The 26841-nt window shown below is 42.9% G+C and overlaps 1 protein-coding gene across 1 annotated transcript; it reads right to left on the bottom strand.

Moving 5' to 3' along the window:
- Positions 1-13989: 13989 nt before the first annotated feature.
- LOC127344328 (transcription factor DIVARICATA-like) lies at positions 13990-15279 on the bottom strand. Its single transcript, XM_051370566.2, has 2 exons — positions 14665-15279; positions 13990-14456 (listed from the first exon to the last, which is right to left on the bottom strand). The coding sequence occupies exons 1-2, from the start codon at positions 15018-15020 to the stop codon at positions 14273-14275; spliced, it is 540 nt and encodes a 179-aa protein (XP_051226526.1). The 5' UTR covers positions 15021-15279; the 3' UTR covers positions 13990-14272.
- Positions 15280-26841: the final 11562 nt, after the last annotated feature.

The following is a 26841-nucleotide window of genomic DNA, read 5'->3' as shown; positions in this document are numbered from 1 at the left end:
TGAATCCCGTAAACAAAAAGAAGGCCGCGGAGGAAATCGTGAATTGGGGCAGAAAGGCCGCGGATGAGGTGATCAACAAAACTAACCCGGTACTCCATTGGAGGGCTTGGGTAGCTTTCTTCGCTGGGAAAGCGGATGGCGTCTTCCTTCTTCATCAGGCCTAGCCTCTTCAGCATGTTGACGTCCTGGTTGGAGATCTTCGATCTCTCCCACTCAACGCCTTCAGCGGCCATCTTGGACTCTGGAGTACTGTGGCGAGTGAGGCGGCTGCGTGGTGGCATCAACGGCACCGGAGGAGCGAAGTTCGTGCGTAGGTGAAGCTCAGAGAGAATTGGGCGCAATAGAAGTTTTTGCAAAGGGGAGTAGAGGTGCGGCGCAAGCGAAGGTGCGAACGGAGGTTGAAGAAAGGTTTATATAGGAATTTGGCGAAGCAGCGCACCGTTGGATGAAGAAATCGTGCGGTGGTAAAAGATTCTGTAGATGAAGGGTAAATAAGTATTTCTACTGGGATGGAACGGAACAGGCGCTACAGTACGTGCGCCAGGAAAAGCGGAGGACGTGTGTCCCCCACTTGCACGACGTGTCAACATGGTGGAGACAATGGACCCACAAGGCAGAAAAATTGCGACTATTAACAGCGATGACATAACTTTGGCCAAGGAAGAAAAACTTCGACAAGAAAAATAAAAGAAGATTGGCGACAGGAGAAGTTATTGAATACTTCGGGAGCCTTTGATCAAATACAAGTTTTTGCCCAAATGCTCGGGGGCTACTTTTAAAAAAAAAATTCGAGGGTGACAATATAGAAATTGCGGGAGCCTATGATCAAACGCAAGCATTTGTTCATAGTCTCGGGGGCTACTCCCATCGGGAGCGCTGTTCGTGCACCCGAGAGATAAAAGAAGAAAATATCGAGAAAGAATGACAATATAGCGACAAGGTGCACTAGAATGTTGAGCCTACAACCAAGCACAAGTCCTTGACTATAGCCTCGGGGGCTACTCCCATCGGGAACGCTGTTCGCGTGCCCGATGAAAATTATCAAAAGAAAAAAGAAAGAGAGTAGAAGAAGGAAGAAGGAGCATATTTCGAGTTATAAAAATAACTCTACATATACTCCCATCGGGAAAGCAGTATAAGTCAAAAAATTGACTCGATGAAATGTGCTATTCCAACAGCCGAATAAGCACTCGACAATATATTCTCAGAACGCCAAAAGTTGCGAATAATTTCTGAATGCCGCAAAACACTGCGAAGGTAAGACCCCAGATCCGTTCTGTGCGGCGTGGCGCCATCTCTGACGATGGTTTGCTACTTTTACCCGTATCAACAGATACGAAGAAAAATCCTAACGGACGCGTTAGGTACCCGATAAATTTAACTGGGACTCGACAGAATGGTAAGACCTTAAGCGGCACCTGTCGAAGTTTACACCAGTATCCCGAGATCATGTCCAGGGACGTGATCTTGAAGTAGGTTTTTGCGGATTGCCACTAGAGCAGTTAACTAGTACCTGATTCGTCAGATGAACTAGCCCCAACTACCATTATCCCTGTACAATATAGAAATTCATGTGAACAAGTATAGACAAGTTAGAGTTGTCGAGTAAAAATAAACAGGGGAGATTTTCCCTGACTCTACGATTCAAGCAAAATCTCGGGGGCTACTGACATAGGCATCCCCAATGGGCCTGCCGAAGATAGTACCCGGGGTTTACCGAAGGCCCACTACATGAAGAATAAGAAGACTCGGAAGCCCAAAGATACTATTAAGGAAAGATAGAGTTGTAATAGGAAGTGTTGTATGTAATCTTGCGGGATGAGTTAGAAACCTTCCCGGACTCTGTAATTTGTACAATAGGAATCCCTCGGCTCCGCCTCATATATAAGGGGGGGTCGAGGGACGAGAGAGATCATCGAATCATTGTTGAGCAAACCCTAGTTTTATTTCGTCGAGTATTATTCGGCTGAAACCTTCGAGATCTACTTGCCCTCTACATCGAACAAAACCCTAGTCTACTACTTGTAGGCATTGACAAGTTAATCCCTTGTCATCTGGGCCCACCTTGGGTCCAGCTGGCTCCCCCTTTGGCTTCCTTCGTCATCTGGAAAAATAGGATTTTTGGTATAATTTCCTTCCACAGTTGATCTTCCGAAATATTGCATTCTGACGGTGCTTTTTCCAGCAGAATCCTGGCTCCGGTGCTTGATCCTCCAATAATGATGAAACATGCAAAATAGATGAAATAACATAAGTATTGTGTCCCAATATGAAATATATCAATGAATAACAGTAAATTATGATACAAAATAGTGATGCAAATTGGACGTATCAACTCCCCCCAAGCTTAGACTTCGCTTGTCCCCAAGCGAAACTAAACTCAGTAAACAGGACCACATGTTTATGGAGTGAAGAGTCGATAAATAAAATACGGACAAGAAGCATCATATTCATTCACACAAATCATTATAGTAAACAACTTCCTCATATAACTCAACTTGAAACAAGTATAAGGTAATCGCAAATAAAGGTACATAAGAAATCATAGTTGGTGATGGCAAACTTCGTTCTTGGTCAAAGAACAGTTAACAGGTTATACTTATCTATCGAGCAGCGCTCTTATGTTAAAGTTTATATGGCACAACTTGCATACTCAATCATAATAACCTCCTCATGATCATTAATACTTTGCAAAGCTACATTCATTCAGATAAAACTTATACTAAACAAGGAAGCATAAAAGACATGATAAAGTAAATCACAATATAGATGGTTTGATCACAACAACTCAAATGCTTGCATAAGATGGAGGGAAATAGGTTTACTGACTCAACATAAAGTAAAAGATAGGCCCTTCGCAGAGGGAAGCAGGGATTAAATCATGTGCTAGAGCTTTTTCAGTTTTGAAATCATATAAAGAGAATGAAAGTAACATTTTGAGAGGTGTTTGTTTTTGTCAACGATTGGTAGCGGGTACTCTAACCCCCTTGCCAAACAGACCTCCAAAGAGCGGCTCCCATGAAGGATGTCATCTCTACCAGCAAGGTAGATCATCCCTCTTCTCTTTTGTTTACACATGTACTTTAGTTTATTTAAGGATGACACTCCCCCCAACCTTTGCTTACACAAGCCATGGCTAACCGAATCCTCGGGTGCCTTCCAACAATCTCATACCATGGAGGAGTGTCTATTGCAAAATTAAGTTGCTTACTGATGAATCAGAGCAAAACATGTGAAGAGAATTATTAATGAAAGTTGATTAATTTGGGGCTGGGAACCCCGTTGCCAGCTCTTTTTGCAAAATTATAGGATAAGTGGATGAAGCCACTAGTCCATTAGTGGAAGCTGCCTAACAAGACTGAAAGATAAAACACCACATACTTCCTCATGAGCTATGAAACATTGACACAAATAAGAAGTAATAAGTTTTGAATTGTTTAAAGGTAGCACATGAAGTATTTACTTGGAATGGCAGAAAATACCATGCAGTAGGTAGATATGGTGGACACAAATGGCATAGGTTTGGGTTCAGGTTTGGATGCACGAGAAGCATTCCCTCTCAGTACAGGTCTTTGGCTAGCAAGGTTAATTAGCAAGCATAAGAGTTGATGGAAACAAACAAATATACATGTGATAGACATAATCATGCATCTTCCTTGTAAGCACAAACAATTTTAACTTCAGAATAATAAGCTATGAGCTAACAAGAAAGAAAGACAATGAAGCAACTACATGTATTTCTCTTTTCTACTTAAACCTCAAAGTGTTGTTGCTATTGACCAATGCTAAGTTTGCCAAAACCAAATAGATTTATTCAATGCTCCCAAAGTGATACCAATACTAACAACAAGGTAAATCATATAATAGAGATTGCAAACTAAAATAAGATGTGCAATATGTAAATGATAAGACTTCTCATTAATATTCCATAACGATAACTCACACCAAGGGATACATAGACAACCAACTAAAGGAGAGATACTTCCATACTGCAACCCATCTTATATGATAACTTCCCTACTCATGATATGACACTACTTGATAGTAAAAAGTAAAAGATAGTGATAATGTGATACCGCGGCACTCCCCCAAGCTTGGAACAAACCAAGGGGATGCCAATACCGATGATGAATCACTCCTTTGGCGATGGTGGTGGTGAACTCCCGTCATCAAACTTCCAGGGAAGAGGCTCTCCATCAAGAAACGACATCTTGGTCTCGGGGATCCTGAAACTAGCAGCACGGCTTATGCGTTTAAACCTGTTTTCATACTCACAGTTTTGATTCCGAACGTCATAGAGTTGAGCTTGGAGTTGGTTGGTGGTGTCATGAAGTGAAAGGATGTCGTCCCAAAGCTTTGCAGTTTCCTTCTCGTGCTCAGCAATGAGTTCAGACACAATCTTGTGGAAGATATCCACCTCACGCTCAGCCATCTTCTTGTATTTGAAGACCTCTTGTTCTAGCTTCTCCATCCTGTCTTCCAAGCTTCCTTCTCCTTTAGGACCCTAAACATCCTTGATCTGCAGTTTTCCCTCGACGAGCGTCAACTCCTTTGGGTGCATCCTCAACTCCTCCATGTACAAGTTGTCAACGTCCTTGCAGGAGCTGCCCTTCGGAGTTTCTGACGAAGACATGATGGATCTAGATCCAGAGCAGGACCTGGCAGAAACAGCTCAAAACAAAACACATCGAGAAAACGATATACGGACCTCCAGGGGTCCGGGGGATTATATAGAATAAATTTTTACGACAAACGGAAAGTACCAGGTCGAACCAGAGTCGGAGAGGGACGACAAGGCGGCCAGACCATAGGGCGGCGCGGGCCCAGGCTAGGCCGCGCCGGCCTATGGTGGCACGCCCTCGTGCGTCTTTTCCACTACGTTTCGATCTCGTAATTTTTCATATTTTCCAAAAACAGCAAAAATATTATTCGGAAAGTAAATTGCAAACTTTTTATTACCAGTACTGTTACCTATTCAAAGTCGAGTTCTGGCGACCTGTCAATTTGTCCTTTGATGAAAGCTTCCGGTGTTTCCACTTGAATAATATCAACATCAACATTATAAGAATCGCCTGAGGTATAATGCTTGAGCCTTTGTCCATTCACCACTTGCGTAGCATTGCCTTGGAGAGAGCTAATTTTAATTGCTCCTGAACGATACACCTCCTCGACAACATATGGTCCTTCCCATTTCGAGAGTAATTTCCCTGCAAAGAATCTGAGACGAGACCGATACAATAGGACTTTATCCCCAATATTAAATTCTCTTTTGATAATCCTCCTATCATGCCATTTTTTAACTTTCTCTTTAAAGAGTTTAGCATTTTCATAAGCTTCACTTCTCCATTCATCTAGAGAACTCAATTGCAACAACCTCTTATTACCGGCAAGTTTAGGATCTTTATTTAATTCTCTAACAGCCCAATAAGCTTTGTGCTCTAATTCTAAAGGTAAATGACAAGCTTTTCCATAAACCATTTTATAAGGTGACATTCCCATGGGGTTTTTATAAGCAGTTCTATAAGCCCATAATGCTTCCTTCAATTTACTAGCCCAATTCTTTCTAGTTTTATTAACAGTCTTTTGCAATATAGATTTAATTTCTCTATTTGATAGTTCTACTTGCCCACTTGTTTGAGGATGATAAGCAGAAGCAATTCTATGATTAATACCATATTTAGCAAGAGTTTTTCTAAAACCACCATGAATAAAATGAGAACCTCCATCAGTTATAATATATCTAGGAACTCCAAATCGAGGAAAAATAATATCTAAAAGCATTCTTAAAGAGGTCTCACCATCAGCACTTTTTGTAGGTATGGCTTCCACCCATTTAGTAACATAATCAACAGCAACAAGTATATGAGTGTTACCTTCTGAAGAGGGAAAAGGTCCCATGAAGTCAAATCCCCAACAATCGAATGGTTCAATAACAAGAGTATAATTCATAGGCATCTCATTGCGTCTGGAGATATTACCAACGCTTTGGCATTCATCACAAGATAAAATAAACTTCCTTGCATCTTTGAAGAGAGTTGGCCAATAAAAACCTGATTGTAGAACCTTTTGCGCGGTTCTATCTCCGGCGTGATGTCCTCCATAAGCACTCCCATGACATTTACTCAATATTTCCTGCTGTTCATATTCGGGAACACATCTTCGCAGAATACCGTCCACTCCTTCTTTATATAAGTGTGGGTCATCCCAGAAATAATGCCTCAAGTCATAAAAGAATTTCCTCCTTTGCTGAGCTGAAAAGGTCGGAGGCAAGTACTTGGAAACAATAAAGTTAGCATAATCAGCATACCAAGGGCTGTCTCGCGTACTCACCTTTATTGCAGCCAATTGTTCATTTGGAAAACTATCATTAACAGGAACAGGATCATAAGCAATATTTTCCAATCTAGACAAATTATCAGCAACAGGATTATCAGCACCTTTCCTATCTACAATATGTAAATCAAATTCTTGCAGCAGAAGTATCCATCTAATAAGCCTTGGCTTAGCATCCTTCTTTTGCATAAGGTATCTGATTGCAGCATGATCAGTATGAATAGTAACTTTTGAATCAACAATATAAGATCTAAACTTATCACAAGCAAAGACTACAGCTAACAATTCTTTTTCAGTAGTAGCATAATTTCTTTGAGCAGCATCAAGAGTTTTACTAGCATAATGAATAACATTTAATTTTTTATCTATTCGCTGTCCAAGAACAGCGCCTACAGCAAAATCACTAGCATCACACATAATTTCAAATGGTAAATTCCAATCAGGAGGTTCAACTATAGGAGCAGTTGTTAAGGCTTTCTTTAGAGTTTCAAAAGCTTCCTTACAATCATCATCAAAAACAAAAGGTACATCTTTTTGAAGAAGATTAGTAAGAGGCTTTGAAATCTTGGAGAAATCTTTAATAAATCTCCTATAAAACCCAGCATGACCAAGAACACTACGAATACCTTTAACATCCCTAGGATAGGGCATCTTCTCAATTGCTTCCACTTTAGCTCTATCAACTTCAATACCTCTCTCGGAAATTTTATGTCCCAATACAATTCCTTCATTAACCATAAAGTGGCATTTCTCCCAATTAAGAACAAGGTTAGTTTCTTCATATCTCTGCAAAACTTTATCAAGGTTCCGCAAACAATTATCAAAAGAATTCCCATAGACAGAAAAATCATCCATGAATACCTCTACAATACTCTCGCAAAAACCATGAAAAATAGCAGACATGCATCTTTGAAAAGTAGTAGGAGCATTACATAAACCAAAAGGCATACGTCTATAAGCATAGGTTCCATAGGGACAAGTGAAAGTGGTTTTCTCTTGATCCTTAGCTTTAACAACAATTTTGTGAAAATCCAGAATAACCATCAAGAAAACAAAAATGAGTATTTTTGGATAACCTTTCTAACATTTGATCAATAAAAGGCAACGGATAATGATCTTTCTTAGTAACTTTATTAACTTTACGAAAATCAATACACATTCTATAACCTACAACTACTCTTTGAGGTATGAGCTCATCATTATCATTAGGCACAACCGTCATTTCTCCTTTTTTAGGAACACAATGCACAGGACTAACCCATCTACTATCAACAATAGGATATATAATACCAGCTTCAAGAAGTCGTAATACCTCATTTCTTACCACATCCTTCATATTAGGAATTAGACGACGCTGAGGTTCAACAACAGGCTTCGCATCATCTTCCATATTGATGGCGTGTTGGCAAATAGAGGGAGAAATCCCCTTCAAGTCATCAAGAGTGTAGCCAATAGCACCTCGGTGTTTCTTCAATATTTCCAATAACCTTTCTTCTTCAAACTTTGTAAGTGTAGAACTAATAATAACAGGATATATTTTCTTATCATCAATATGAGCATATTTAAGATTATCAGGCAAAGGTTTTAAATCAAAGACAGGATCTTCCTTTGGTGGCGGAGTTGTACCCAAATCTTCCACCGGTAAATCATGCTTAAGAATAGGTTGGCGAAGGAAAATTTCCTCAAGCTCATCTCTTTCTTTCCTAAAAACTTCACTCTCGCTATCTCCAAATGTTGCTGCAAAGGATTATTAGGAACAAGAAAAATAGATGCGCACTGTTCCATTTTAAAATCATCATTAGGCGGATCAATTTTATAAGGAGTTTTGGTAAATTTAGAGAAGTTAAACTCATAAGATTCACCAGCAAATCTAGTCAAAATTTTCTCTTTCTTGCAATCTATAATAGCTCCACAAGTATTTAGAAAAGGTCTACCAAAAATGATAGGACAATAATCACTAGCAGCAGAACCAAGAACCAAAAAGTCAGCAGGATATTTAATCTTACCACATAGAACTTCCACATCTCGAACAATACCAATTGGAGAGATAGTTTCTCTATTAGCCAGCTGAATAACCACATCAATATCTTCAAGTTCACGAGAACCAATTTCGTGCATAATCTCCGTGTAAAGCTCATAAGGAATAGCACTAATACTTGCACCAATATCGCATAAGCCATAATAGCAATGATCACCAATTCTAACAGATAGCATAGGAACACTAGCTTGCTTGGGTTTATTAGGATGTGAAACAATATTAGAAGCATCTTCACAGAAAATAATATGACCATCCTCTACATTTTCAGTCACAAGATCTTTAACTATTGCAATAGCAGGTTCAACTTTTATTTGTTCTTCAGGTTCTATAGGTTTCTTTTCACTTTTATGAACTGCACTATTTATAACAGAGTACTCCTTCATTTTAGCAGGGAAAGGAGTTTTTTCAATATAAGCTTCAGGAATAACATGATCCATAGTTTCAACTACAACACATTTATTTATAGATGAATCAATTTTATCTTTATACGGTTCATGAAACTTATCAAAATTCTTCTTAGGCAATTCATAATGAGAGGCAAAAGCTTTATAAAGATTTGCAGCAACTTGAGAATCAAGACCATAAGTAGCACTCATATTACGAAATTTATCAGTTTCCATAAAAGCTTCAATGCATTTGTAATCATAATTTATACCTGATTCTCTTTCTTTGTCGATTTCCCATCCTTCAGTATTTTCCTGGATCCTATTAAGAAGGTCCCTTTTAAACTCTTCCTTATTGCGCGGGAATGATCCAGAACAAGAAGTATCCAGCAAGGTCTTGTCTTCAAAAGAAAGTCTTGCATAGAAATTATCAATAATAACATTACCAGGAAGCTCATGAATGGGGCATTTGAGCATTAAAGACTTCAATCTCCCCCACGCTTGGGCAATACTCTCTCCATCATGAGGCCAAAAATTATATATGCGGTTCCGATCCTTATGAATTTCACTTGGAGGATAGAACTTAGAATAAAACCGGGGCACAATATCATTCCATTCTAGAGAATCCCCATCATCCAATAATTTATACCAATGCGCCGCTTTACCAGACAGCGATATAGAGAATAGTTTCTTCCTCACTTCATCCATAGCAATACCTGCACACTTGAATAAACCGCATAATTCATGTAAGAACAGTAAATGATCTCCAGGGTGGACAGTTCCATCCCCTGTATAACGGTTATCCACTACACGTTCAATAATTTTCATAGGTATTTTGTATGGTGTCTCTTCCTCACCTGGCGCCTTATCCACTACCTTTGCAGTAGTAGTAGATTTCCCAAATAAACATTCGAGAGAAGATCTCTCCATAATGAATTATAGCAGCAGGCAGAAATAAAATCAGCACTAACAGTAGAAATTTCCCTTACCAATTCCACTTACCAATAGCGCTTCACTCCCCGGCAACGGCGCCAGAAAATAGTCTTGATGACCCACAAGTATAGGGGGTGTATCGTAGTATCTTCGATAAGTAAGAATGTCGATCCCAACGAGGAGCAGAAGGTGTTGACAAGCAGTTTCGATGAAGGATTCACTGTAAATGCTCACAGACAAGTATTCAAGGGGTTTTGATGTAACAGATGAATAAAGTATGAGTAAGTAAAGTGCGAGAGTAACAATTGCTGCGAGTGGCCCAATCCTTTTTAGCACAAAGGACAAGCCGGTTTGTTTACTTATAATGACTAAACGTTCTTGAGGACACACGGGATTTTAGTCTAGTGCTTTCGCTACATATAGCTGATTAATGTTCATTGTTTTGATAAGTGTTGTGTGGGTGAACCTATGCTAATGTACCGCCCTTCCTAGGACTAATACATACTTGTGATTATACCCCTTGCAAGCATCCGCAACTACAAGAAAGTAATTAAGAATAAATCTAACCACAGCCTTAAACTCTGAGATCCTGCTATCCCTCCTGCATCGATATACTAACGGGGGTTTAGGTTTCTGTCACTCCGGCAACCCCGCAATTAGCAAACGAGTACGAGATGCATTCCCCTAGGCCCATAAAGGTGAAGTGTCATGTAGTCGACGTTCACATGACACCACTAGAAGAATAACACCACAACTTAAATATCATAACATTGAATATTACCCAACATACTTCACTACTAACATTTAGACTTCACCCATGTCCTCAAGAACTAAACGAACTACTCACGAGACATCATATGGAACATGATCAGAGGTGATATGATGATGGATAACAATCTGAACATAAACCTTGGTTCAATGGTTTCACTCAATAGCATCAACAACAAGTAGAAATCAATACCGGGAGAGTTTCCCCTATCAAACAATCAAGATCAAACCCCAAATTGCTACAGCGGTGACGAGGTGCTGCGGTGGAGATGGCGGTGATGATGATGAAGATGATGGTGATGGCGGTGGAGATGATGTCCAGCTCGATGACGGTGACGATGGCGTCGATTTCCCCCTCTCGGGAGGGAATTTCCCCGGCCGGAGAGCTCTTTTCTCTCTGGTGTTCTCCGCCCCGCAGAGGCGGCTGTAACTCTTCGCGAGGTATCCTCTGTGGCTTCGGTCTTCGGGACGAAGGGTTTCGCGAAGAAAAGGAGGCGAGAGGGGCTGTGGGGCCCCCACACCACAAGGTGGCGCGGCCAGGCCATGGGCCGCGCTGCCCTATGGTCTGGGCCCACCTTGGGCCCAGCTGGCTCCCCCTTCTGGCTTCCTTCGTCATCTGGAAAAATAGGATTTTTGGTATAATTTCCTTCCACAGTTGATCTTCCGAAATATTGCATTCTGACGGTGCTTTTTCCAGCAGAATCCTGGCTCCGGTGCTTGATCCTCCAATAATGATGAAACATGCAAAATAGATGAAATAACATAAGTATTGTGTCCCAATATGAAATATATCAATGAATAACAGCAAATTATGATACAAAATAGTGATGCAAATTGGATGTATCAAGAGGCCAGCTGCAACTTTTGCCGGTGGAATGTCGAGGTCTTGTTCGACGGGCAGGGCAAAATGTACATGCACACGGCGTGGGACAAGTTCGCCCGCGACCTCGAGCTCGAGCCCGGCTGCCAGCTCACCTTCCTCTACGAGGGTGATGGCGAGATGATCGTCAAGGTGTTCGACGACACAGCATGCCGCATGCACTACCACACCGGCGAATCCGGCTCGGACACCAATAGTTAGAATTTAGAGTGTTCTTTCTTTGCAGCGAATATGGCTACGAGCCAATTGAAACCGCTAGTGGAGATTTCTGGTTGTTCTTCCTCGAATGAACCAACAGGGCCCCCGTCACCAGCTGGATTTTCCAATTTGGGTGACTGGGTGTGCCCTCGAATGTTCTTTCTTGGCAGCGAATATACGATAATCAACACAACTGATTTCTTTTTTTTAAATGTTTTATTTATATCAACCATGGTTCAAACTATGTATTAGTTTGTGTAAACCATATTCCAAACTATGTATTAGCTTGTGCAAAATCATGTTCCAATATATAATATTTAGAACTATGTTTAAATGGAGAAGAGGAAAAAAAACAAGTAAAAAAATGCATCGCCCCACTGGAGCCACCCTAGAAGTAAACGGACGCGCGGACAAAAACAGTCATTTTAGCGTCCGCGGCGTGACGCAAACGGATGCTGGCGGATAATAAAATGCGTCGCGCCGCTGGAGATGCCCTAACCGAATAGACCGAACTGATCGAATTTTACGTAAGATTGTCCCAATCTTTAGATTTTGTGATATGTGTGAGATGTGATATTGTTGAATGTTCATAAAATTCTCTAGTGTTGTTATATTTTTGTTTAGATTGTTGAACATTTATTCGTACCAATTGATAATAATATATGCAATAAAAAACATCTAAAATATATCTAAAATGTTGCCAACATTTTACTAAATAATATCTAAGTTTTGCCTTGACAACGTCAGTCACACTGTTCGGTCATGACCGAACCCGAACCTGAATTGTTGGATACCCAAATTTATCAGGTAGTAAAAGTAACAAATATATTTCGGTTTTCATTTTTTTCTGACCGAATTTGAAATAGATCGAAAAAGAAAAACCTTTGTTAAGTTTGAAGAGGAGCGGCGGGGTCTTGCTTTTGTGGAATCTCTTTGCAAGGTTCTAGACAAAGAGGTAATTGTCATATTCCCCTTTTTTATGAAGGCACTTTGCGAGTTGGAAACGAGGCCATCAATAATGGGCGCTAAGACGTAGAATCATAAACCATAGAAAGAGTGACATCCTGCATTCGTACGTGTTGTTTTGTGCTTATGCAGATCACTTTTTTTTTGAAATGGGGATGACGCCCCAGCTTCTGCATCATGATGATGCACATAGCCATTTATTAAAATGATTCAAATTCAGTATTGTGTTACAAAACAAAGCAACGCCAAAGATTGATACAAAAATCGAAGAGCGAAAAAAGCATAAACTACTCTGAAACCACTTCAAAGTAGTCTCCTAGTATGACACCATCCAGCCTTGGACCAAATATCTTGAGCGACTATCTGGAGCCGTGTGCATTCAGAAATCATAGCATCCCGTTGTCCCTCCGGCGATAGGAGAGCCTAAAGATGTACCCAATGAGACACCATGTGGATAACCTGTAAGAAGTGAAAAGATTATTTTTTTTATTAAAGATAATATCATTTCTGACCCTCCATATAGACCAACACAAGACAGACACCTCAATACGGATAAAAGCCTTAGATTGCCTATCTACTCCTTTCAACCAATTACCAAACATATTAGTAATATTGGTTGGAGATGGAAGATCATATATGTGAAATTTACTATGCGCCAAAGAATCTTAGCTAGAGGACACATAATGAAAAGGTGTTGAATAGTTTCCTCATCTTCACAGAAAACACATTTCGTACACTCATTCCATTATCTTTTAGCTAAATTGTCCTTAGTTAATAAAACTCTATTACTCAGAAACCACATGAAAATCTTTATCTTGAGAGGAATTTAAACCTTCCTGAGATACTTTCGCAAAAAAGGGTGTGATCACTCATAAGATTATACATAGATTTAACTATAAACAAATCATTTGATGAGAGGTTCCAAACAAAACGATCTTTTTCGTCATTTAAATTTACCGTCATTAATTTGCGACACAAATATAACCATGAAGATCACTGTGTCCAAGAGAAGGAAAAACAGATGCTTATCACTCGTAGCTGGTGCCGTATTAGTTGCTGTTCAAATTCTGTTGCTGTTTAGTACTGTTGCTGTATATGCGATCGATTACTGAAGTTGTATTATGATACTGTAGTACTTTTGTGGGTTTTCGATTGTTGCAGTCCATGCTCCACTGATGAGCTGAAGAGCTATAGATAATCGACCGCTGTTGCTGTACGGCGGTGCGTTGGAGACAAAAGAGAAGCCCTGAAGCCTGGATGGTGGATGCTGACAAGTGTCGCGCGGCAGTTAAACACGTGCCGCCCAAAACCTGGGAACCCTGCCGACAATTGCATCGCACCTCCTGATGCCGGAACAGATGTCCCAGCCGCGTGTAGTACCCTCTGCTCCACGAACACACACGCCTTTCACAACCTGGAACACTCGACAGCATGCTACAGAAAGAGAATCATACTAAACCATAGAAACAGCGACATGTGCTCCAGCATCAGATAAAACTTTGACACGACTTTGTGCCACGTCAAACTCCATTAGCAGTTCTTAATTTGCAACCTAGTAAACGATGATAATTTGGACTAAACCATTAGCTGGCCAGAACCATGGGGCAGCCACAGTTGACGAGACAGATACTACTACGGAGAGGTCTTCTTAAGCTACTAACTAAGGTTGGAGTAGGATATAATGTACACGTCATTTATACCTAGGATAAGATTACGGCAGTAAGCTAGTGGGCGATTAAACAAGGGAGTGGGTCGCCGTCGCCCGCCGGTCAATCAAGGTGTTGTGATGTCGTGGATGCTCTTGCGCTTGGAGTCCCTGGTGCCGGCGTTGGCCTGGCGGATGAAGTACTTCTGCGCGTGGCTGGCCACCTGCGTGGGCGTCCGCGTCCTCACCGCGAAGCGCGAGATGTTCCGCCAGTCGCCCCTCCCGTACTTCTCCAGCCCGTCGAGGAACAGCCTGCGCACGCGTCAAGGAAGAAGAGTCAATTTTACAGGTAAAGGCGGCTGCGGTTTTGGGTCGCTGGCAGGGCGGGCCCGCGTCGCGCCAGCTGGAAAGGGGCGGCGGAGGAGGAGGAGTTGGTTGGCTTTCTCCGCGTGAACGAACGAACGAACCAATGCGGGAATATCGCCGGAGGAATCTGGAAGAGGGGAAGGGGGTTACGTACTTGTGCTCCTCCTCGGACCAGGGTATGCCGCGCCGGCGCTCATCGCCGCGGGGCTTGCCGGCGCGGCGGTCCGTGGCGGCTGACTGGGTGTCGTCGTCGTCGTCGTCCCAGCAGGTCGGGATGTCGATGGCGCCGCGCTCGATGAGGTCGACGTCGGCGACGAGGGCCTGGTAGTGGTCCCAGGCGTCCTGCGGGGTGCGGCCGGGCAGCACCCCGGCCACGCGGTCCCAGCGGTCGGGGGCCTGCTCCGGGAAGGCCACCAGCGCCGCCTCGAACGCCTTGTCCTCCTCCTTGCTCCACGGCCTTGTCGTCCTCGCCGGCGCCGGCGCGGGCTGGTGCTGGTAGTAGAGGTCCATGGCGGCGGCTGCCTCTGCTCCGGCTCGACTCGTTCTCTCCTGTGGCGACACGTTGCCCCGGTGCCAAGTGAGGATGATGAGGGGGTTGCGTTTGCGTGTGCCCGTGGACGGCCGGAGGGAGGGTTGGGCGGCGCCGTCTGGTTTTTGGTTGTTGGTTTGATTAGTTCCGCTCCGCGTGGCGTGGGAACGGGAATATATACGGGGGGTTGGGGCCTGGTTGGGCGCGCGCGCCCGTATACCGCGATTTGGGCGCTGATGGATGGAACCAGAATGCGGAATCCGGTGGTGGTTTTATGAAGCTGCGCACACGTTTTGGGCGTGCAGGCGCTCGGGTGGGTTGGGCGCCTGATCGGTGACGCGTGTCCAAGTGTGCGTGCGCGGCCACGGCGAGGGCGGTAAACGCAAAACAGGGGAGGTCGGCCGGGTCGGGTGCAGGGAATATCTCCGCATGACGGTTATGATGGGGTTGTTTCCGCGATGCGATCCATTCTATCCGCGATGCCCATTTTGGCCCGTTGTCCGACACAACAAACTAATTTGATTCGAATTATTAAAACTAAAAGCACACGAAATTTTGAATTTCTTTAATTCATTGAAATAAAATTTGCATAGGAAATAAATAAAGGAACAATTCTAAACCCTAGCTCACTGCATCGGAGACAGCGGGGCCGCCGCCTAATCCTCTTCCTCGTAGGTGGCGATGTCGGCAAATAAGGGAGGTGTACATGGCCCCTGTTATGCCCATACACCATACATCGGTTGCACGTGCTGTGGCTGAGTCGGCGGCGGTAGGTACTGCGGAGGAGGCGGTACCATTTTTCCCTTCCCACGCGGCCTCTAGTTGCACGTGCGGCAGCAGTGGTGGTGGAGGTTGCATCGAGGCGGTGTGCTACGCCACCCTGACTGTGAGCCAGACGGCCTCGTATAGCCCATCCCACGAAATCCATGAATAGTTTTTTTTCTCATTAATTCCAAACAGTGGATGTACAAGTTAATACAAAGGACCCCATGAGATAAGCAAGAACATATAGGTCCCTAGTAGTTGCAGAAAAGACCTCACTAAAAGATGTTAAAAAGCAATCTGATCCTTCTATTTCTCCACCGCCGAGCCAGAGGTCAGCGTCGCCGTCGTCGTGCCTAGAAGCGGGGACGAAACCACTTGCTGCTATGCAGACGTAGTATGCGGTAGCGGACCTCAAGAGGGGCATCACAAAGGAGGTTAAACATTCGCCGGAGCCCTTCACCGGCTTCTGGATAGGCCATGAATAGGCCTTGGATGTCGGACGGCTGTCACCCGCTACCGAGGTGATGCTCAAGAAAATCGCTTCCCAACTCCACTGCTGTTTGGCGCTGCTTACAGCTGAGGATTCTTTGCCAACACCAGCGATGCAAAATGACCCACCATCAAACTCACCACTCCTGCCACGGATAGGAGGAGGTGGGCGAAGAAGATAGGCTTGGAGTAGAACCCAAGAAGCTCGAAGCTGCAGCCAGAACCCGATCCACCACCTTACAGATGTTGAGGAAGAGAAGCAACATCCCTTCCACTCATCGCCGCCACGGCCGGCCAGAGGAAGAAACACCTTCTTCTTCAAGCACACATCAAGGTGGCCATGCCTGCGCTTATGGAACTGAGGGCTCACATCAAGAGGAGCATCAACCGCCTTCCACCTTGGAAGCCTGGCGACACCTTCTTTCCTCGACCGTCTACCGTTGCACCGATGCGACAGAGCATAGGACCCTCGACCTCCTCCCTCTTCAGCCGCGCCACTGCTTCTTCTCTTCATCCCCTCGCCGCCACGGCAGGACGAAAGAAGAGAACAAAGCAGAGCACCGCCCCAGACGAGAGGTGATCCCCTGACCTTATTTGCGGAGATCCCCGGAGCCAGGGTAGCCGTCGTCGTCTCCGACCACCGGAGAAGAAGAAGCCACCACTCCCGGATGTACCAGATCTGGCCAGAAAGATCTGATACCCTACTCCAAACTACATGCACATGTTCAAAAACCCTAGATCTACACCTAAGCACTACTCCGACGCCTCTCCTCCACTATCTCCGGGGAGAGGGCTCGGGATCGGCCCGGTCTCACTCGGGAGACTCTCAACTCACGGGAGGGGGGAGGGGGAAGAGGTGGGCTGTTCTCTAGAAGAAGAGTATCAAGCAATAATCCACGAATAGTTGGCCTCCTCCTCCTCCGCCTTCCACTGCTCTATGACTCGGGAAAAGGCCGCGAGCTCGTTGTAGTCTTCGGGCACAAGAGTCTCCTACTTGACCGCGGTGGCAGCCGTGTCATCCTCATAGTACTCACCCGGCCGGGTCGCCGTAGTCTTCACCCAGTTCAAAGTCATGCACTTCCTGGTCACCCACCACACATCGTTCTACCATCCGAGGAAGGCTTGCCAGAAATCGGCCCGCGGGTAGGTGTGATACGCGTACAGCACGCGTCCGTTGGGAACCCCAAGAGGAAGGTGTGATGCGTACAGCGGCAAGTTTTCCATCAGTAAGAAACCAAGGTTTATCGAACCAGTAGGAGCCAAGAAGCACGTTGAAGGTTGATGGCGGCGAGATGTAGTGCGGCGCAACACCAGGGATTCCAGCGCCAACGTGGAACCTGCACAACACAACCAAAGTACTTTGCCCCAACGAAACAGCGAGGTTGTCAATCTCACCGGCTTGTTGTAACAAAGGATTAGATGTATAGTGTGGATGATGATTGTTTGCAGAAAACAGTAGAACACGTATTGCAGTAGATTGTATTCGATTAAAAGAATGGACCGGGGTCCACAGTTCACTAGAGGTGTCTCTCCCATAAGATAAATAGCATGTTGGGTGAACAAATTACAGTTGGGCAATTGACAAATAAAGAGGGCATGACCATGCACATACATGATATGATGAATATTGTGAGATTTAATTGGGCATTACGACAAAGTACATAGACCGCTATCCAGCATGCATCTATGCCTAAAAAGTCCACCTTCAGGTTATCATCCGAACCCCTTCCAGTATTAAGTTGAAAACAACAAACAATTGCATTAAGTATGGTGCGTAATGTAATCAATAACTACATCCTCGGACATAGCATCGATGTTTTATCCCTAGTGGCAACAGCACATCCACAACCTTAGAACTTTCTATCACTGTCCCCTTTTTAATGGAGGCATGAACCCACTATTGAGCATAAATACTCCCTCTTGGAGTTAAGAGTAAAAACTTGGCCAGAGCCTCTACTAATAACGGAGAGCATCCAAGATCATAAACAACACATAGATAATAGATTGATAATCAACATAGCATATTATTCTCTATCCATCGGATCCCAACAAACACAACATATAGCATTACAGATAGATGATCTTGATCATGTTAGGCAGCTCACAAGACCCGACAATGAAGCATAATTAGGAGAAGACGACCATCTAGCTACTGCTATGGACCCATAGTCCAGGGGTGAACTACTCACTCATCACTTCAGAGGCGACCATGGCGGTGAAGAGTCCTCCGGGAGATGATTCCCCTCTCCGGCAGGGTGCCGGAGGCGATCTCCTGAATCCCCCGAGATGGGATTGGCGGCGGCGGCGTCTCTGGAAGGTTTTCCGTATCGTGGCTCTCGGTACTGGGGGTTTCGCGACGAAGAATATATGTAGGCGGAAGGGCAGGTCAGGAGGCGTCACGGGGGCCCCACACGCTAGGGCCACGCGGGCCCCCCTGGGTCGCGCCTGTTGGAGATATGCCCAAGAGGCAATAATAAAATGGTTATTATAATATCTTTGAGTTTATGATAATGTTTACATACCATGCTATAATTGTATTAACCGAAAGATTGATACATGTGTGTTATGTGAACAACAAGGAGTCCCTAGTAAGCCTCTTGTATAACTAGCTTGTTGATTAATAGATGATCATCGTTTCATGATCATGAACATTGGATGTTATTAATAACAAGGTTATGTCATTATGTGAATGATATAATGGACACACCCAATTAAGCGTAGCATAAGATCACGTCATTAAGTTATTTGCTATAAGCTTTCGATACATAGTTACCTAGTCCTTATGACCATGAGATCATATAAATCACTTATACCGGAAAGGTACTTTGATTACATCAAACGCCACTGCGTAAATGGGTGGTTATAAAGGTGGGATTAAGTATCCGGAAAGTATGAGTTGAGGCATATGGATCAACAGTGGGATTTGTCCATCCCGATGACGGATAGATATACTCTGGGCCCTCTCGGTGGAATGTCGTCTAATGTCTTGCAAGCATATGAATAAGTTCATAAGAGACCACATACCACGGTACGAGTAAAGAGTACTTGTCAGGAGACGAGGTTGAACAAGGTATAGAGTGATACCGATGATCAAACCTCGGACAAGTAAAATATCGCGTGACAAAGGGAATTGGTATCGTATGTGAATGGTTCATTCGATCACTAAAGTCATCGTTGAATATGTGGGATCCATTATGGATCTCCAGATCCCGCTATTGGTTATTGGTCGGAAAGAAGTCTCAACCATGTCTGCATAGTTCGCGAACCGTAGGGTGACACACTTAAGGTTTGATGTCGTTTAAGTAGATATGGAATATGGAATGGAGTTCGAAGTTTTGTTCGGAGTCTCGGATGGGATCCAGGACATCACGAGGAGTTCCGGAATGGTCCGGAGAATAAGATTCATATATAGGAAGTCACTTTCCAAGTTTGGAAATGATCCGGTGAATTTATGGAAGGTGGTTTCTAGAATTATCCGGAAATAAATTACTATGGAAGGAGGAGTCCCGGAGGGACTCCACAAACCCTAACCAGCCAACCAAGTGGGAGGGTGGAGTCATGGACTCCACCTCCTTGGCCGGCCAAGAAAAGGGGGAAGGGGAGAGTCCCTGTCCCTCTAGGTTTTGTCCATAAGGCAGTTTTTCTGTTGGGGTCTTATTCGAAGACTTTGGGCAAACCCTTGGGGTTCCACCTATATAATGAGGAGGAGAGGGAGGGGGCAGCCCATGGCTTGGCCGCACCACCCCTGCCCCCCTTGAGGCCGGCACCCATGGCACCCCCCCTCTCCCCAAACCCTAGCACCCCTCCTCCACTACTTCTCCCGCATATGCTTAGCGAAGCTCCGCCGGAGATCTCCATCGACACCGCCACCACGCCGTCGTGCTGCCGGGATTCCGAGGAGGATCTACTACTTCCGCTGCCCGCTGGAACGGGGAGAAGGACGTCGTCATCAACACCGAACGTGTGATCGAGTACGGAGGTGCTGCCCGATCGTGGCACCGTGATCAAGATCTTCTACGCGCTTTTGCAAGCGGCAAGTGATCGTCTACCGCAGCAATAAGAGCCTATTCTTATAGGCTTTGGAAATCTTCAAGGGTTAGTCTCGTTCATCCCCTCGTTGCTCCCATCTTCTAGATCGCATCTTGGCTTGGATTGCGTTCTCGCGGTAGGAAATTTTTTGTTTTCTATGCAACGAATCCCTACAGTGGTATCAGAGCCGTGTCTATGCATAGATGGTTGCACGAGTAGAACACAATGGTTTTGTGGGCGTTGATTGTGGTGACCTGGCATACCACTGCATGGTGTAGTATGCAAGTCTGATATAACACCAATGAAACACCGTTCCACTAGTATTATATCGCTCAGAGTGGTACAACAGAAACATATGCGGGTCCAAGGTATGTCTATAGAATTACAACAATGACTCTGTTACATAAGATCATCACAGCCTCCTACTTTACAATGAGGTAAAACTGCAAATAAACTCCAGAAGAACGACTCGTAGTCTAGTCTTATCACGAACTCTATATGTAGAGTATTTCACTAGCTAAAGAGGCTATGACTAGATTCTACCTAAATAGGACCTAGGTTTAGGAAGCTAGTTCCCTTCTACTACTTAATCTAGGTTTTCTCCATGGTAGTTGTGGTGTTTGACTCTTCCGGCAGGTTCCTGTCCCCTTGAAGTATTTGTAGACTCCTCGGTCTTCGAGTTGCACGGTAGATCCTCCTTCGATGGCTCCATATCTAAGAAGGGGATTTAAGAGTGGGATGAGTACGAGCGTACTCAACAAGTTCATTATAGGAAAGAGGTGTTTAATGCACTAGCTACAGCATTAGACCAGAAAGTCTAATACCAATGCAAGTTTTCATAACCATTTCTTCAAAAGGTTGCTTTTATTTAGAAGAACTATGTCCGTCAGCCTTCACCGGTTTACTAGAACTTCATGGAGCTCCTTTCCGGCAGCGTTCGCAGTTCCATATCCCGGAACAGGGAGTGACAGGTCACGGTTCTTTACACTCTGCAGAGGTGTGTTGCTTTACCCATAAGAGATCTTAACCTTGGTGCCAACCGGGCAATTTCCCCGTCCACACTTCCTATGGTGTGAGGCCCGGTATAAGGTCTAGCCAATCATGTTCCTCCGCTACCTCGAACACCCACCCTTTGTTGCATGCCCCGACCCTGGGTCCTCGCCGGTCCCATTATTCCCGTAATTTCAGGGTGGACCCCGACCACGACGATGGGCCAGGATCGAACCAAACTCCTTCGCCGGTAGCTGCAACCCATCATAGACCGCAATACCGTGGGGACTTAGAATGGGTTCCCCACCCACAAGTTGTTCCGCAAGCCGCAACCGCTACGGTATGCACAGCATAACCGTGGGGACTTAGAATGGGTTCCCCACCCACAAGTTGCTCCGCAAGATACAACCGCTACGGTAAGCGCATCCGTTGATGAACGAGAGGTGGAAACACTTTTGACTACTCCGTCCCACTCCGGATCTTATGGTTAACACGGATATTACGGCACAAGAATCACTGGCGACATTTGTTGTTTAATCCTAGATGGATATAAACCCGTGCAATGGAACCTCCACCATATCAACACAATCCATGGTTCCATTGCCCACCACATAGTCATATTCATAGTTATGAAAGTAGTGGTTTTGATTTTTATGCAATAATGATAACCATAATACTTTGCAAGTAATTTGATAGAAATACTCAAATGACATGAGCAAGTGATGAACTTGCCTTTCTTGACTGCAAGATTATGCAGGCAAGGTCTTCGATACGCGGTAACTCCAAATTCTGAAATAGCATCATCGTCCGGTAAGGACGATGTTTAAAAGATTGCCAAGGATGCAATAATGCATAAGTATGAGATGCAATCGTTCTAAACGTGACTTAACCCCGATGATTTAAGATTAGTGAGTTGAAATGATTTGTTTAGGGTGTGTTGCACTTTTAGAGTGATTCACAAACAAGGTTCTTATTCAGGTGTGGTTACATGGTATCATACACAGGTAGTAGAATGCATAATAACAATCATACACACCAAGGAATAGTAGTTGTATAGTAAGTAAAGGGCAGTTGTTAATTTTAAGTCTGATAGGGTATGGTTGATGATTACTTATTATATAATTCAAAAGAATAACTTTTGAAGAACATGTTCTTTAATAAAGAACAAGTATAATAATTAGGTTTGTGATTTTCTATGGTTTACTATGGTTCAGGTTGGCTTCAGGATGAGTATTAGATGGATCCCAATAAAGTTGGATTTATCAATAACTAGGGCTTGTAAGGTTGAGTTAAGCCTAGGCATTCTAAGCAACTATTCATACAAGGTTGCTATCAGGACTGGTTCATCTTATTGGTGATAGCCAGTTAGGGTTTATAGGTCCTTATAAGAAGGGTTGATGATGATTCTTTATTTACTTCAAAAGAATAACTTTTGAAGAACATACTTCTTAAGTAATAAGAAGTATATCAATTATATTGAGGTTGTTTAGGTTTGCTATTTCATTTCCTAAGTAAAGAATTATTGGCTCCTAATTAGGATGGTTCATAATTATGAAGTACTTGTAGGGTTTAGTGGCCTATGGTTATGTAATGATAAATATTGGGCCTAGATGCTATTTGGTTTATCACAATGGTGTGATGCTAAGCATGGATGAATAAGGATGATGGTTTTGACAGTAGAAGCTAGGGTTTAAACTTGGTTGATCCTACTTGATCAACTAGGTTTAGTGATATGCATACATGGAATACTAAATTGCTAATGATAGGGTTCTATATTTTATGTGGACATAGGTATGTCTTTTAGTTGCTAATGGTGGCTCTATGATTTGAATTAAAGTACCATGATCACCGGTTCTAACCTAGGGTTTAGGTTAGAAGCAATTTAGGTTTCATATTGATTATGGGAACTAGGGTTTGGTGCATAGTTGAATTAGGGTTTTAGGGTTCCCCATGAAATGATAAGGTTGTAACATCATTTCATAATGAATTAGGGTTTGCTATTTACCCTATGGTTCAATGATTAATAACTTCATGGTAAAGTTGAAGTTATTATTAACTTGGAAATAAAAATAATATTGAAGTTGGCATTTTATTCTTTTTAAACAATTAATAATTAGGTAATTATTAATTAGGGTTTAAATCTCCCTAATAAAGATTTAACAAATAATAAATAAAGAAAATTAGATTTCATGTTTTTCTTTATTTATTTATTGGTTTTTTTATTTAATTTGGATAGTTTTCCTAATTTCTGAATTTTAATTATATTTAGAATTAAATTAAAGGCTTAATTAACAGGTATTAAACAAGTAATTTTTTTATTAAAAATAAAAATTTCATATTATATTTTTATTAAATAGAATATACTTTTATAAGAATTTTGATGTCTTATTCTTATTTTTCTGAGTTTATATGATTTTTCTATATAATTTTAAAGTTGCAGTAATTATTGAATTGAAAAAATAAAATAAAATGACTAAACCTACCCGGCCAGTTTACCCACGCAGTCACTGACTGGTGGGCCAAGGCCACGTCACCCGCCACGTCTCCTTTGACCGAAGTCAAAATGGACGGGGTGACACAGGGGTGGCCGGCCGGCGGCCAGACGGGGACTACGCCGGCGATCTCCTGCTCGCGCGGACGGCCGACGGTTTTCATTCGAACCAGGGGATCAGGAGGAGTCTAACGGTGGTCTTGCTGCTAGCTATTGACTACTGGAGCATGGCCGGTGGCGAAGTACGGCAGCGGCGGAGATATGCGCATGGTAAGCAGGCTCTGCGAGGCATGATCGACCAAGTCGAGTACACCGGCAGATTTAGTGACTCACCGTGAGCATGTAGGACTTGACGGCAAGGCGAACGGTGGTCCGAGTCGCCGGAATTAACAGCTCCGGTCATCGAAGAAGTTGAGCTCGACGGAGATGCTCCAGGGTGATTCGGTTCGATTCCTCGAGCTGGTGGAGCAAGTCGAGGACGGCGGTCATCATGGCGGTCACGGCGAGGCTTGGGGAGGCTTCGAACGGCGGCAATGAGGATGGCCGGGGCGAGCTAGGGTTCCGTCTGGGGAGGATTTTGGAGCAGAGAGAAAGGGGAATGGCTCATTAGGGTTCCTAGTGGCGGCGCGGCGATCCTTATAGACATCCGGGGGCGGCGGCACACATCTTGGCGCGGCCGGTGGCCGTGGTGCTGCCACCGAGCAGCTTGCTCGATCGAGAGGTTGAAGACGATCCCCTCCCTCGTGAAATATCTGGCGAATGGTTAAGTTGGGTTGGGCCATTGATGGACTGCTTTGGTGGGCCGGATTGTGGGCTGGTGCTGGGTTGTGCTAGTGGGTTTGGCAGCTGGGCTACGTCGGCTGGTAAGCCAGGTAAGCTCCTTCTTATTTTATTTTCTGTTTTTCTAATTTGAATTCTGTTTTGAATTCTCTTTTGCAGGTTTTTCTTATTTCAAGTAGATGGAAACTAATAAAAATGGTTAATAGTAATATGTTTTGGATTAGGTTTCTATGTGTGTGCATTAACACAAAACACATAGTTAACAGTATTGGGTTAAGGATAGAATATTTCATATATTTTGATTTTATAATCCATCTATAAAAGGTTCTAAATTATTTTCCAAAAGGGCCTTACTAATTATCTAGTGATGGTTATTGTTTCATGTGGTATTTCTTTATAAGAAATTATCTGCAAAGTAAAGACAACTATTTGGTTTCTTGTTTAGGATTATAGTTTGATGGGTATGATTTCATGTGCCCCAATATCTATAAATATTGGAGATTAAGGTTGGTTTGTTCCCATGGCTATTGGTATTACCTTCTTAAGTCTTGGATTTGAATTATTAGAGTAGATCTTACTTCATTCAGGAGAATTTTATTTGTTTGAGAAAATAGTTGGGTGTGCCTCAATATACATGGGTTGAAACTCAAATGTGGACTAGATTTTATTTATGATCACCCAAGTGATACATAAAATAGAATTAAGATATGGTTTTGGGTTTAACTTGTGATCATCAAGTAATTCACAAGTTAGTTTGAGATATGGTTATAAGTTCTATATGTGATTTAACACCATATTACTTTAGCTATAGTTGCTCTTCCTCACCACACATAGGATGGTTCAATCCAAGATCATTTGGATTGATATAAGGCTGGACTAGACAAAGGTTTGTTATTATTCAGTTGTCTCCCTAATTTATCATATGGAAAATGGTTTAGGTTTTCTAATAGTTCCCCTATGATTTTATGTGTTGGATATTATCTTCTTATACTATTAGGATTTAACTTATCCTCACATACCTCAAGAACATGATCATGGTTTAGGCATGATCAACTTGTCTTTATTATCTCTACCTCAAGTTTTTAGGGTTTATGATCATTACCCAACTTGTAATGATCAAAGGTTTGGCTTCCTTAAGTATCTCTTATGAACTAGTTTCTCACTTCCAAGATCAATCATTGTCTAGATCAATCAAGGTATAGCACTTCTAATTTACCTTCTTGTATGGGTCTACTATGATTGTCTCTTTGGTTTATATCCCAGGAGAATGCCTGAGATATTATGTTAGGGTTCTACTTAATCAATGATGATATTATCATCTGGGTATATGGGTAGTTCTCTCTCTTAAACTCAAGTGTTGCCTCAAACTGGAGTGTAACACCATAATTGATCTCTCTTATATAAGAATGGATTATTCTAGGTTATGGTGTACTCCTAATACTCTAGTTCAATGGTTGTCCTTTATTCTTAAATAGATAAAGCTATGTTTTGTATGATTGGTCTCTCTCATTTTGGAAAGGACTTTAATACTAACTTAAGGTTAGGCTCCATAGGAATTGATGTGATCATCGATATCTATGTTTAACATAAATGTTTTCTCTTTCTAGGAATGTCTTGAATAATATCCTAGGGTTCCTCTTAAAGATGATGATTTGAGTACTTGGATGTATATCCAAGGTTTAGCTCAAGGGTTGTTATTGCTCCTCTAATAATTGTTATAGAACTCTCACCTCTCTAGGTTTGATGTACAATAATATGGAATAGAGAAAGATATATATTTCTAGAGTGGATCTCCTTGTTATGTTTCCAAGAATGAAATAATATGAATACCATGAGGTTCATGGTAGGATCATGGATTTGTTTAAGACATGGAGAAGATAAGTGAAGAATGGTTTCTTCATTTATTGTTACTTAATTTCCATTTAAATGGATGTTCATATGTTATGGCAAGGAATACCATATTGTGATCTTTAATAAGATCAAGTAGTTGATCCTTGATTCATATGTTCTTGTGTTGGTTTTAATTTCATTTGATCTAACCCCTTAGATCAACTTATCTCTACCAAAAACAAGATTTTAGCAAAGTCACATTGAGGTTTATAACACTTGACTTGATGAGCTACTTCAATTCCACCAAGATCCATTGAAACTTCAGTTACTGTGACTGTTTTTCTTTAAAGCGCGAAAATTCCCCAGATTTTCTATGCATGAATGCAATGCACACATCTGTTTCCTCTATTTTTGTAACCCCATTACCT

This window comes from Lolium perenne, chromosome 3, assembly GCF_019359855.2.
Source record: "Lolium perenne isolate Kyuss_39 chromosome 3, Kyuss_2.0, whole genome shotgun sequence".
NCBI classification, from domain to species: domain Eukaryota; kingdom Viridiplantae; phylum Streptophyta; class Magnoliopsida; order Poales; family Poaceae; genus Lolium; species Lolium perenne.
The sequence above is the reverse complement of the archived record's forward strand: the minus strand, read 5'-3'. Positions and strand labels throughout refer to the sequence as shown.